Consider the following 12,552-nt stretch of genomic DNA (forward strand, 5'->3'; position numbering starts at 1 on the left):
CATATGCGGAGGGGGTTGCGTGCAAGCAGGGGTCAGGCTGAGGTGTCTGGTAGGTTTGTGGAAGTTTATGCGGTTGGTGAGATACTTGGGACCAGTGTTGGGCAAGGCCTTGTATGTGTGTGTGAGGAGTTTGAAGGATGCTTGTTTGTAGATTGGGAGTCAGTGGAGGTCTTTGAGGCGTATAATGATCACAGGCACAAATATGATGACAATCACATAGAGATGCTGCAACATGCACCTCCAGACAACACCACAGAGAAATTAGCCACCAGCTCGGCAGCACACACAACTGCCCGGTAGCCAGTCCGGCCCTGGATGTGCATGCAAGACAGGAAGCAGTGGGTGACCCCGGCCGCTGAGTTTTGTATGGTATGGAGTCTTCTGGTCAGCTGAGTGTGGATTCCAGTATGGAGTGTGTTTCCTCTCAAATTCTGCATGGCAAGGGCGCCCGATATTTGAGGAGCAGGATTGGCTTCCACCACCCCACCAGAGCCTTGCACTCAGCTTCGTGGGCGTTAGCTATGACTCCGGCTGTTAGACGGGCCCGGACCGGAGGCCGTTCCTTTAAACATCTGACGCCTAAGGCTTGGAATGCTCTTCCAGTGTCGTTAAGGAAAAGAACTCAAGACATGGCTGTTTTGCCAATAATTCCTCTTGTCCCTGTTCTGTGCTATTTTCCTTGGGTCTGTCAGCGCCGGGACACTCTGTCTGAGTAGCTGAGCGCTTTACAAGACTCCATTTAACATAACATAACATAACAATTCAGCCCAGGCGGCAACCCGCACAGTGAAAGGGATCCTGGCAGCGTGGAAGAGCTGGTCCGCCGGTCGCTAATGTTCTGTCCCCAATGCAGTCTCACGCTTGTGGCTATGCTGGGGACAGCAAATGTATTGTGGTAGTGCCCACTGTGTAGACCAGGGCAGTGCACCCCCTCTCTGATGGAGAACCCACGGCTTCTGAAACACCAGTTTTGGTGAAAACTAGGTTTAGATGCACTTTCGACTGATCCTTACACCGATTTTCAACAGTGTGTTCTTGTTTATGCATTTTAATCAGACGCCTGCTGTTTGATGTATTAATGCAGGCTTTAGTGACAATATAAGAACCACTTTTGCGCTTTACATTTTGCTCTCTACCCTTGTACGGTGCAGTTCTTTCCGGGATCTCTTGTATCACTAGCGGTACTGATGCGCCAATACCGGGACACGGGAGCGAGCCCAACCAAACATCTGATGCAAGGGATCTGGCAAAAGCTTGATAGTCAAATAACATTAAAAGCCTGATCAACCACAGATTCTCTGAGGATATTCTGTAGAGTACGAGGCAGGAGTTCGTTTGCCAGGTTGGTATTGAACAGGTCATCCAACACCACAGACCGTGGCACTTTCTCTCCATGCGGTATGTGCAAGTGCCGGTCCCGGAGATGGCCATCCTTAACCCTATGTGGTGGCCCTGGAATGGAGGAACGAACCGGCCTATTTCTGTTGACTGGCGATCTAAATGCTCTATGTTTGATTTGGGGGTCTCTGGTTGGCACAGGTAAGGATGTGTGACAATCAGGGACCCTCTCCTCTAGTCTGGACAAGGGGATTACCCTCTAAAATAACCCCTGCTCACCCTCTAGGTTGCGAGGCGCGAACAGTCAAGGCTTATCTCAGAGAGTTATGGGTTAAGCATTTGTAAACACATACAATAACTCAGTGACAACACCACACCAGGGTTTGTATAACAATAAGGATTTTTATGTAAAGGGCTTAGCATGAGATCCAAATAACGTTTTAAAATGAGGCCACAATACTATTTGAGGAAAAGAGTTCTTTGTTACCAAAATGCGTAATTCAATAGTCTGTGCGAGTCGGGTCTCTTCGTTCAACCCTGCGGGGATGAAATGCAGCCACAGAGTCAAAGGCGCAAAGCGGACTCTCGGGTCCGATGCGCTGCAATCACAGAGGGCGAATCGTACACAGTACCTTAGGAATGCATCCGACGCGGACGAATCGCTGGCAGGAGTGAAGGCAAACCAGGGACGGTGTCGGCGGCTCTCCGGGGTGAGTCCGGCTTGTTGCAGGCGTCTCAGGACGAGGCATCAGCGTGGGACTCCGGGGAGCGATGCGGACGGTCCGGCACGAGGCAGCTGGTACGTGGGGTACAGGCCGGGCTCTGAAGTGCGGCGCGGTCTGTTGGATCCCAGGAGCGCAGTGCGAGGCGGCCAGTATGCTTTGAGTGTACGGGCCGTACTCTGCCTTGCGATGCGCTCCGATCCTGACTTCCAGCGGTGGGGGCGGCGAGGCGAGCAGTGCGGCTCCAGCGGCAAGGAAGATCAGGCAAAGTTCAGCAGCTTGTTAGTGAAGGCAGGAGGAGACCAATAGTTCTGGGACTCCGTTCAGGGGGCAAGCTCACCCACAAACCCTTGGAGATAGTTGAAGTACAAGCAGAACAAAGTCTCTTCATTCTTTTCCTCTCCTTTCACAGCAAGACAACCACTGCAGGCCAATCCCCCAGGTCAGGGACAGTACTCCTCCTTGCAGCTTTTCCAGTTACTTCTAGTCGGGCAGAGGTTCTTCTTGGTTCAAGCAGGATCTAATTTCATAGTGCCGGGCTCCAGGGCCTATCACTAGGATGGCTTATCTCCTTTCTCAGCAATCGTTTTCAATCTGTTCGCCTGGCTGGTTTCAGGGCAGAACAAACTAAATTGATGTGTGGTGTCCCACAGGGCCCCGCCCTATCACCTCTACTTTTTAATCTGTACATCCTTCCCCTGATTACTGCCTTGCGCAAAAGGAAGTTTGTGGTATTCAACTATGCTGACGACCTTCAGCTGATCTTTAACATCGATCTATCCACCTCATCTATCTCCAATTTTCAATCTATAATGCTTTTCATCAGCGACTGGATGAATGCCAATCAACTTAAATTAAATCCAGACAAAACAGAGCTGATTCTTACGGGCGGCGTGGCCAACCCGTGGAACTCGAACCTTTGGCCCATTTCATTAGGGATCCCCCCTGCCCCGGCTTCGTCAGTAAAAAGCCTGGGGATCATGATCAGTTGTGGTCTTACCAAGAAGGCCCAGGTCAGCTCGGTGGTCTCAGCATGCTTTTATCATCTGTGCAAAATTAGGAAAATTAGCAGGTTCCTCTCCACCGAAGCCATGACCCAGGTGGTCCTTGCACTGGTCATCTCGCGTATCGATTACGCCGACTCCCTTTACGTGGGCATCCCTGCCTACCAAGCACTTCGCTTGCAACGTGCCCAGAATCAGGCGGCCAGACTCGTTCTTGGATAGCCTAAGCACTCCCATGTGAAGCCTCTGCTGAAGAGTCTGCATTGGCTGCCTAATCCCCAACGCTGTCTGTTTAAACTGTGCTGTACCATCCACAAAGCCTTGTCAGGACGTGGCCCCGCTTTTATTGCTCTAAACATCCAGCGGTATCTTCCATCTCGCGACCTACGCTCTTCTAATAAGAACCTACTGGTGTCCCATTCTTTTAAACGGAAGAAACACGGTGGCCTCAAGTACACAACCTTGGCCCCTCAATTTTGGAACACCCTTCCCCCCTACCTGCGCATGACGGACTCGTATACCCAATTTAGGAAACTACTCAAAACCTGGCTTTTCTCCCACGCATATAACGGATACTCACTCCCTGTTTAGCACTGCGATTGGACCTGTTCATAGCGCCAAGAAACCGTCTGGTGAACGTGCGCTCAAGAAATATAGCTTAACATAACATAACATAGGAGCAGGGCTCCTATATTTATACCACTAATCTTTTGTCCTTTGAGGCCAGGGGGCCTTGGCCTAGTTCAGTCTAGTTCTTGAGCACTTTGTTGACATGAGGCTGCCTTCTTCTTTCAGGGTGCAGGGCAGAGACATCAGATGCTCCACAGGAGGTGGAGCCAGCATTGTGGTGGCAGAGCAAAGCCCTATTCAGAGTCAAGGGGCACTCCTCCCACCCATCCTGGTGTAATCTTCCTATTCACCACCTGGCTGCCCAGCCTGTCTCCTGGAATTCCGCAGCCCCGTCACTCACAGAAACCAGACAGCAGATACACATCATAGCAGAGGCGGGCTGAAATGGTTAGGCAAGCAAACACCAACTTTCTAAAAGTGGCATTTGCAAACACAGGATATTAAAATAAACTTTACTAAAAGGTGTATTTTATTAATCCGAGTTCAGGCATTCCAAACTTGAATTTCTACCGTGTTCCCTGAGTCTGCTGGCATCATAGAGTGTAACAATTCCAACAGCCCATTCTGACCTATGAGAACAGGTAGCCTTACAATAGTGAAAAACGAAAATGGCTGTAATTCACTATTAGGACATGCCACACACATCAGGGCTTGTCCTACCTTACACTTACAATGCACCCTGCCCGTGGGCCTACCATAGGGGTGACTAATTTGAAGTTAAGGGAAGGTTTAGGGACTGGCAAGTGGGTGCACTTACCCAGTCAGCATGACAGTACAAGACTGCACGCAGGTTCTACAATGGTAGACCTTGGACACATTTTACTAGGCTGCTTCTATGGGTGGCACAACCAGTGCTGCAAGCCCAATAGCAGCATTTGGATTTACAAGCCCTGGGCACTCCTGGTGCACTTTACTGTGGTCTGACAGTAAACCAAATAGGCCAATCATGGAATCCAATCACCATATACATTTTATACAGGAGCACTGCACTGTGGCACTGATTGGCAGTGGCATAGTGCTCTGAGCAGCTAACACCAGCAAAACACACGAGGCACAGTAACAAAAAAGTGGAAGGGAGACCCACGCCAAGGTGCCAGGTCTAACGCTCTACAAATAATACATACATATATAAATACATACATGACTGCATACATGGTACTTTCCTTTCTACAAGTGGTGCTGGCCCTCCAAATTACTGTAGAGCAAATATGCGGACTGAAGTTGGCCATCAGATGTGTGAGGGTCCTTAGAAGATCCATCATTCTTGCTCAACTGCTTTTTAAACAATGTCAACAATAACTTTTATTTGCTTTGCATCTCCAAATCAAAACGTCCAGCTTCCAAATAACAAAGAGAAAATAAATAGCATTTAAAAAAGGCATAGTGCATTTGAAGACCAGACAATATACAAAGTATTAAAAAAAATGCAGTTCACAACAAGAGCAGAATGCCCACAACCCTCTTCTCCTTCCCCAGAAAATAAGCCAGAGAGAGAAAAGAGGACATTTCTCCAAATAAACTACAATAACAAAAAAGAAAGGTTTGAGAATCAGATAAAAATATCTTTGAATGACTTTCTTAGTGATCATCCGCCTACCCAATGAAGCCACTGTGCATTCAGGAAGACGTTATTTCAGCGAAAATACATACTTATATGTAATTTCTTCTGCAAATCTTTAATACATACTTTTAGAGCTAAAGTAAGTTTTTTGACACCAACACTTTAAAACAAACAGTATTCTTTTTCCGGTTAAGAGCCTTCACTCTAGCCTTTAAGTATCTGTCTCTTAACCATGTCAGTTTAGCCTGATATGAGGGTTTTAGCAAACCACTTGTCAAGATGTGCAACATGGTTATGTAATACAATACTGAAGGGAATGTGGCTTTGAATTCAGCAGAACGCAAACACTTTGCTGTTATCTCTTCCCTCCTGTAAACTAATGAATCTCCTAAATTTCACACAGGAGAGAAGCTCTTTTATAACAAAATGATATCACCCATTGCCTTTTACAGCTGTTATAATACCTGCTACTATTACAGTACATATCTGAACAAAACAATACAATCGTATGATGAAGCAAAAATATGCAGAAATGAACCCATTTAATTACTGCAGACAGCAACTTTAGAATTAACTTACATAATATAACTCTGGCTTTGGGGGTCTCTACTTTGTAACCTTTATCCCTGATTACTTCAGGTTTTGTGGAAGCCGCAGTGCAATATCAATCTGTCTGTCTGTCTGTCTGTCTGTCTGTCTATCTGTCTATCTATCTGTCTGTCTATCTATCTATCGATAAATATATACATATCCATCTACAGATAGTAGTTATGCACCTGGTGAATGAAGGTTGTTCTGATGATGTGAAGCTGTTGTATTTTTCTCTTGGGGCTGCATTCTCTGTGTATCTCTCTCCATCATTCTCGGGAAGTTGCTTTGGCTCAGTGTTTACAGTGTTTTCTATGTCGAGTAAGATGGCTTCTCCAAGTGAAGTTTTTGCCACAATCAGCACATACGTGTGGTCTCTCTCCTGTATGTGTTCTTATATGTCCACACAGATAATCTTTCCTACTGAAGCTTTTGTAACAGATAGTACATTGATAAGGTTTTTGATTGGTAGGTGTATTCTGACCAAAGTCTTTCTCATAATCCACAATAGCACGCATCCTTTCTGCTGAATGAGTGTCCACATGCCTGAAAAGCTCACTCTTCAGACTGAAGCTTTTGTCGCATTCGTTACATGTGTACGAGGGCTGATGGTTCTTGATGTTATCATTAAGGAATGGTGAATTCCACAGTACACTTTCACATTCATTAGATTTCAGTAAAATCTTCTCTTTGGCTTTTTCCTGATGTACACTGAAATATTCTGCATGAGAAAAACCACTTTCGCATTCAGTCGCCTGCTCCGCGTTTATTTTCTGGTAACTCTCTGATCTTGGATGGTTCGTACGGGTCGGTCCCTTGCGAGTGCTCCGGCAGGCCTTAACGGTTTTGTACTCTGAGGTAGCGCTATATGTTGCCGATGGTTTTGTACAATGTGTAGGCACTCCAGTTCTCCGTTGAATGTTTGTGCTTCCATCACCTGTGCAATAAATAGATATATGATGACCATTAGCTTTAAATTTGTCATAAAGAGATTATTTTCTAGACTGTTACTTTGTAATGATGCGCACAAGTGTTAACATTACAATTTAGAATAATCATTTGAATTGACTTTGTGCCAAAAGCGTATGGTGCCGTATACATTAACATATTTATGATCAGCTCTTCATTTATGTTGTTTTTATCCCATGTGCTGAGTCCTCCTCAAGTGTTTTGTTTGTTTGCAATCCTGGATCAACATTTTAATAAACGGGGGCCATGATGGTGCCCAGGATTGTAGCCCTTCTGTTGTACCAATTAAATTTGAGAAATACTTGCAAATTAAATCATAACCATAAAGTAGAGTTGAGAAACCATTTTATTTCAATGCACTTTTATTTTATCTATAAAATAATGCCTCACGAAAGTTCCACATTAACACAATCCATTTCATATTTAAGATTGTTTTTAACCAGTAAAGAACATTATTAATCAAATTGATTTTATTAAATCACAAGTTTCTTATTCTCCAGTTTGATATTGATATTGATATGTATTTATTAAGCGCTCGTACGCCCGGGGGCTTCATGGCGCTATAGACAGGAACACAGCATGCCAGTTAAGAACAGAGATAAGACGGCTCAGCAGAACGCCTGGGAAAAAAGCCAAGTTTTAAGGGAATGTCTAAAACTAAGGATATTATCGCATAGTTTTAAATGAAGGGGGGCATGAGTTCCAAAAGGTGGCTGCAAGATGGTCAAAGCAGCAACCTCCAAGACGCTTCCTCTTGTAAAGGGGAACAGTGAGAAGGGATTTATGCATGGAACGAAGATTACGGGGAGGATTGTATCTGTTAAACATGTCTCTGACAAATAGAGGGCCAGAGTCATGTAGAGACTTGAATAAAATACACCCGGTTTTGAAAGCAACCCGTTGCTGGACAGGCAGCCAGTGTAGCTGTTTTAGCCCTGATCTAACAGACTGCCTTTTAGGTAGGTTAAGAATGAGCCTGGCTGCCTGGTTCTGAACCAGCTGGAGGCGCTTTAGTTCACCAGCCTGGAGCCCAAGATAGAGGCTGTTGGAAAAATCCAATCTGGACAGAACCAGGGAAATGACGATCTGTATAAGGGCCTCCGAAGAGAAAAAGCAGGCAATTTTCTTAATTTTCTTCAGCTGGAAAAAGCTAGAGGACACTACTGCGCCAACCTGCCTTTTCAGGGAGAGATCCTCGCTGAGAAAAATTCCCAAACTTTTGACTGAGGATGACTTAGACGGAGGGGCTCCCAGGCTAGCTGGCCAAAAGCTAGGGTTCCAGCTGAGTACACTCTGCCCAGGCAAGACCAGTTCAGTCTTGCCCGGGTTGAGTTTCAGATGACTGCAGCTCATCCAACTCAGGATGTGAGACATGGTGTTTTGAAACTCAACCACTGAGTCTTTGGTGTTTAAAGGAAAGATGAGCTGCAGGTCATCTGCGTAGTTGAAGATGGTCACCCTAGCCTTCCTGAGAGAGTACAGAAGGGGGCGTAAGTATAGATTGAAAAGCAAAGGTGATAGAGATGAGCCCTGAGGAACTCCACAGATGGTAGGAATCGTGGGAGCTGTGAAAGAACCCAGTCTGACAGATTGAGTGCGGCCGGTGATGAATGAGCGAATCCAGCTCAGCGCGGGGCCCCTGAGACCTGCCTGCTCGACACGGCTGACCAAGATGGTATAGTCAACCGTGTCGAACGCAGCCGAGAGGTCCAGTAGCACCAGAGCCTGGTGGATCCCCTCATCGGCATTCCGCCTCAAAGTATTCTGCACCGAAAGAATGACAGCCTCAGTTGAATGACAAGGGCGGAAGCCAGCCTGATTGGGCGCAAGATATTTAGATTCTTCCATAAATTGGGAAATGCTGTCACAGACATGGGCCTCCAGTAATTTGGCGCAATAAGGCAGCAAAGATATGGGCCTTTAGTTAAGTGGGTCCAGCGGGTTAGTTCCAACTTTTTTTAGCAGGGGAATGAGGAGGGCTTTTTTAAAGTTATCAGGAACTTTACCCTGTGAGAGAGATCCATTCATCAAGGGAAGCAAGCCCTCAGGGATGATGGTTCCCACTTCTCTCAAGATGTATGGGTCCATTACTAATGCAATTATTTTACTTTTTACACACTAAGGTAAACAGAGTAACCGAATGGGTTACAATTCTTGCCTCTTAGAAGACCCACTGTCTAACATACAAGTGATCCTTCAACTTGAAACATGATCGCTCTCGTCTACAGAATTTCCTGAAAACCGTCACACCACCCACAGTCTTTAACCCCTTCACTGCGGCGGCTATTCCGCCGCAGTGCTAAGGGGGCGGGGCAGCCGCGCGGCGCTCCCATGCTCGTGACGGAACCGCTCCGTCACGAGCCTCGGGTGAGCTGTGCTTGTGACGGAACGGTTCCGTCACGGCCCCACCCGCCCAATAGAACTCTCAGCGCAGGCGTGGAATTCGCACCGTGCAGGCGCGGCGAGTGGGCCGTGACGGAACGGTTCCGTCACAAGCATACAAGGGCTTAAAACATGTATGGCAAATCTGACAATTCATTGAACCCTCAACCCATTCATTGATAAAGAACGATATATGATCAAGAAACTGATTTTGGCTTTCTTCTTTTGAAACAAATCAAAGTTTGTGACCGTCATGGAGACGGTCTTATTCTATTTTCCCTAAGCACTATTATTTTGATTATATTACAGTGACACTTATCAATGGTTTTGTAAGTGAGACACATTTAACCTCCTGCTTCCGTACACTAAAAATGCTAAAGAAATTTTTTAAGTTCTACCTCTAGAGACGAAGAAAGTGACAAACCAGGTGCTTGTCATATTAAAGCTAGATTATGGCAACTCGTCCATCACCACCCCCTTTTGTACCGCTTTTGGCCGCCATAAGTGTGGCAGGGTATGCTCAGACGTGAGTCCCTTGCTCACTTTGCCACTGAATTCAAGCAAGCCGGGCTGAAGACGGCTGGAATGCCAGAAACCGGTCCTCGGAAGCTTGTTTCCGGTCCAGGGAAGACATGGCTTGGCAGTTCGGGCTGGACTGTTCCCATGAGGTACAGGGTCAGACTGATTTGCATATAGACATATCTGAACTGAGGTGGCAGAGTGGGCTAAAGAACGGTGATGGATTAAACCCAGATCTTTTGACTGGGTGTGAGTGTTTGATTGATTCAGATGCTCCGTCCATCACCACCCCCTCTTGTACCACTCTGCATTTCATGGCATTCACCTAAAAGAACATGCCCAAATTCAAAGACTACAGAATGCGGCCTCCAGGCTGATTCTAAATCATCCTAGGCCAGCCCTTATTTCCCTTTATTGCAGAGTTTGCACTAGCTCCCAATTGGGAAAAGAGATTTTTAAAACTCTTTGCCTTGCACATAAGTCTGTCTGAGGGTTCGGTCCTAAATATTTTCTGACACAATTCAACTCCTGTGCCCGGCATTGCCTTTCGGACCCGCTCCAGCCTGTCTTCTTTCCATCGCTCGTATACATCACTGCAGATGGATTGGACTGCTTTCAAAGCACGAATACAATGTGCAAACTCTTGCAAAATGCCACACTTTCAACCCAAGGCAGGACACTGTTTAAATGAGGCGATGTGAAACCTTGACCCACAACGAAAACAGGAGCCATAGGTACTCTTCTTAGTTTGCACAGAGAAGCCCTTGTTGTAGTTATTTCTCTTTACTACAGAACTGTTCTTGCAACTTCCGTATTGAAAAGCTTACCGGATTCACGTAAGTCGTGTATACTGGTGGCAATTTCGACTGCCTCATCTAGTGATGGATGTTTGCATCTCAATAAACTTTCTTGTATTTGTTTTTTAATTAAAACATCTGGTTACTAACTGGTCTCCAATGAGTTGGTCAGTGAATGAATGGAATTCACATTTAGATACCGAAACCCTTAAAGAGGCCACATACATGTCAACAGATTCAGAGGCAGATTGTTCTCTTGGAAAATATCTGTGCCTTCTGACTACTAAATTAAGTGGCTTCAAAAAATTTTTTTACAGTCTTTTAATGGCTTATTCATACTCATCAAGTTAATCGTCTTCGTCATTTGGTAAAGAAATAGGTAAGTGCTCAAATATTTCTCGACCCTCCGTGCCTAAAGAATGTTCAAGAAGCCACTCTTTCCTATCAGGTCTAAATTTGAAACCATCTATCCCTGCCAGGTACGCATTGAAGGCTATGAACCACTCCTTCCATGTAATTGGTTGTTCTCCAAGTGATTGCAGAAAGGGTGGGGGAGAAATTATTGCCTGCATGGTACATGGAAATTGAACTGTATGACCAATTTAACAGAACCAAATTTTGTTGAAAGATACTTTTAAGCAAAGTATGCAGCAAATATTGTAGATGATAGCTGGTAGCGTAATGTGGTTAAGATAAGTTGTAAAACAAAAACAATAAAATATGTAGAAGTCAACGGTGTGTATCATTCACTTTAGCGGTACAACAGTGGGTGGTGATGGATGGAGCATCATTCACTTTAACCGTTGTTGAAATACTCCCAAGGAGGTCAGGCATGTTCTATTAGAATAAAATGGCCACTGTACAGAAACAAAAAACAAAACAGATGTGTGGAGGGTCTAGGGGAATATTTTATGACCTGTCTGCTCAATCCCCTGTATCCATATACACAACACACAAGAGCAGACCAGGTCAAGAAATGGTGTGTAACTACCACGGCCACTGCGAAGCAGAATAGGTGTATGCGTTGAATAAGTTGTTGAAAACAGCAACTGTTGATAACAGAAGACTACAACAATTTCCATCAGACCCCCCTCACGGTGGAGTTTTACATCACGTGGAAATTGCTGATCATACCATACCGAATCCGACCTAAAAGTGCCGGTACGGACCAGATGTCAAGAATCTCTTAATAACGTACATCCAAGAGTGGTATGGATTCTAAAAAATACAGTGCTTAAATGGTGATTGTGAATAAAAATGGCTACTCAGACCCCAGGCAGAGTTTGGACAGGAGGCTAAGTGTCAATGTTTAAAAACACGCCAGGTACTTGAGTTAACCTATGGCGCTGTGTAGTGTGGTCGACATGTTTCAGCCTGATGGGCATTTAGCCCGGCTTTCTTCAGGACCTTGGATTGAATTAGCTACTGCAGGCACATACGTTATATTGCATAACAAGTAACATGATTGTGCTACTAGAGAGTTACATCTATATCATGAACTTAGATACTTAAGTGTCCACTGAGAGGGAAGATATGCGTCTTCTTCCTATTAAAAAACAGAGAAAGTTGGACAATGTGTAAATCAACACTCAATAACACACATACACCTAAATATGTACACAGAAACCGTATAGCCACACCTGCCGGGATAATTTGTATCCTGCACAGTAAAAAGCATACTAGCTTGATCTCCCCGAGGTATTTCCTCGGAGTGATACTCACCCAGCTTTGTGTGGGTGATGACCTCACCTCACCCGGCGACCGCTCGGGAGTGCGAGGCCCCGCTCTGCAGTGTAGAGAAAAAAGGAGACCGTAAGCACGCTACTTTACAGTAACCAAACCAATGGTTCTACACCTAAAACTCAACACACGTGTGATAGTACCATACTGACATACCAAAAACCTACAACTCAAAGATTACCAAGAGGCGCGTGGGGGTTATACCTGTTACTGTATCAGTCATGTCATAGTAGTAATGCTGACTAGAGTATTAAATTCAAAATGGCTTCTGTTACACTCATTTTCAAAACACTAAAAAAGAT

The 12,552-nt window shown here is 45.3% G+C and overlaps 1 protein-coding gene across 2 annotated transcripts in view; it reads right to left on the reverse strand.

Moving 5' to 3' along the window:
- Positions 1–4,976: 4,976 nt before the first annotated feature.
- Positions 4,977–12,552, reverse strand: part of LOC144770941 (uncharacterized) — a 118,256-nt gene continuing 110,680 nt past the window's right edge. For both annotated transcript variants that reach the window (XM_078655778.1, XM_078655777.1), the window contains exon 8: positions 4,977–6,780. In XM_078655778.1, the coding sequence (XP_078511904.1) occupies positions 6,137–6,780 (644 nt within the window). In that variant the 3' untranslated portion in view covers positions 4,977–6,136. The remainder of the gene's footprint in view (positions 6,781–12,552) is intronic.

This window comes from Lissotriton helveticus, chromosome 7 (genome assembly GCF_964261635.1).
Source record: "Lissotriton helveticus chromosome 7, aLisHel1.1, whole genome shotgun sequence".
Taxonomy (NCBI): Eukaryota; Metazoa; Chordata; class Amphibia; order Caudata; family Salamandridae; genus Lissotriton; species Lissotriton helveticus.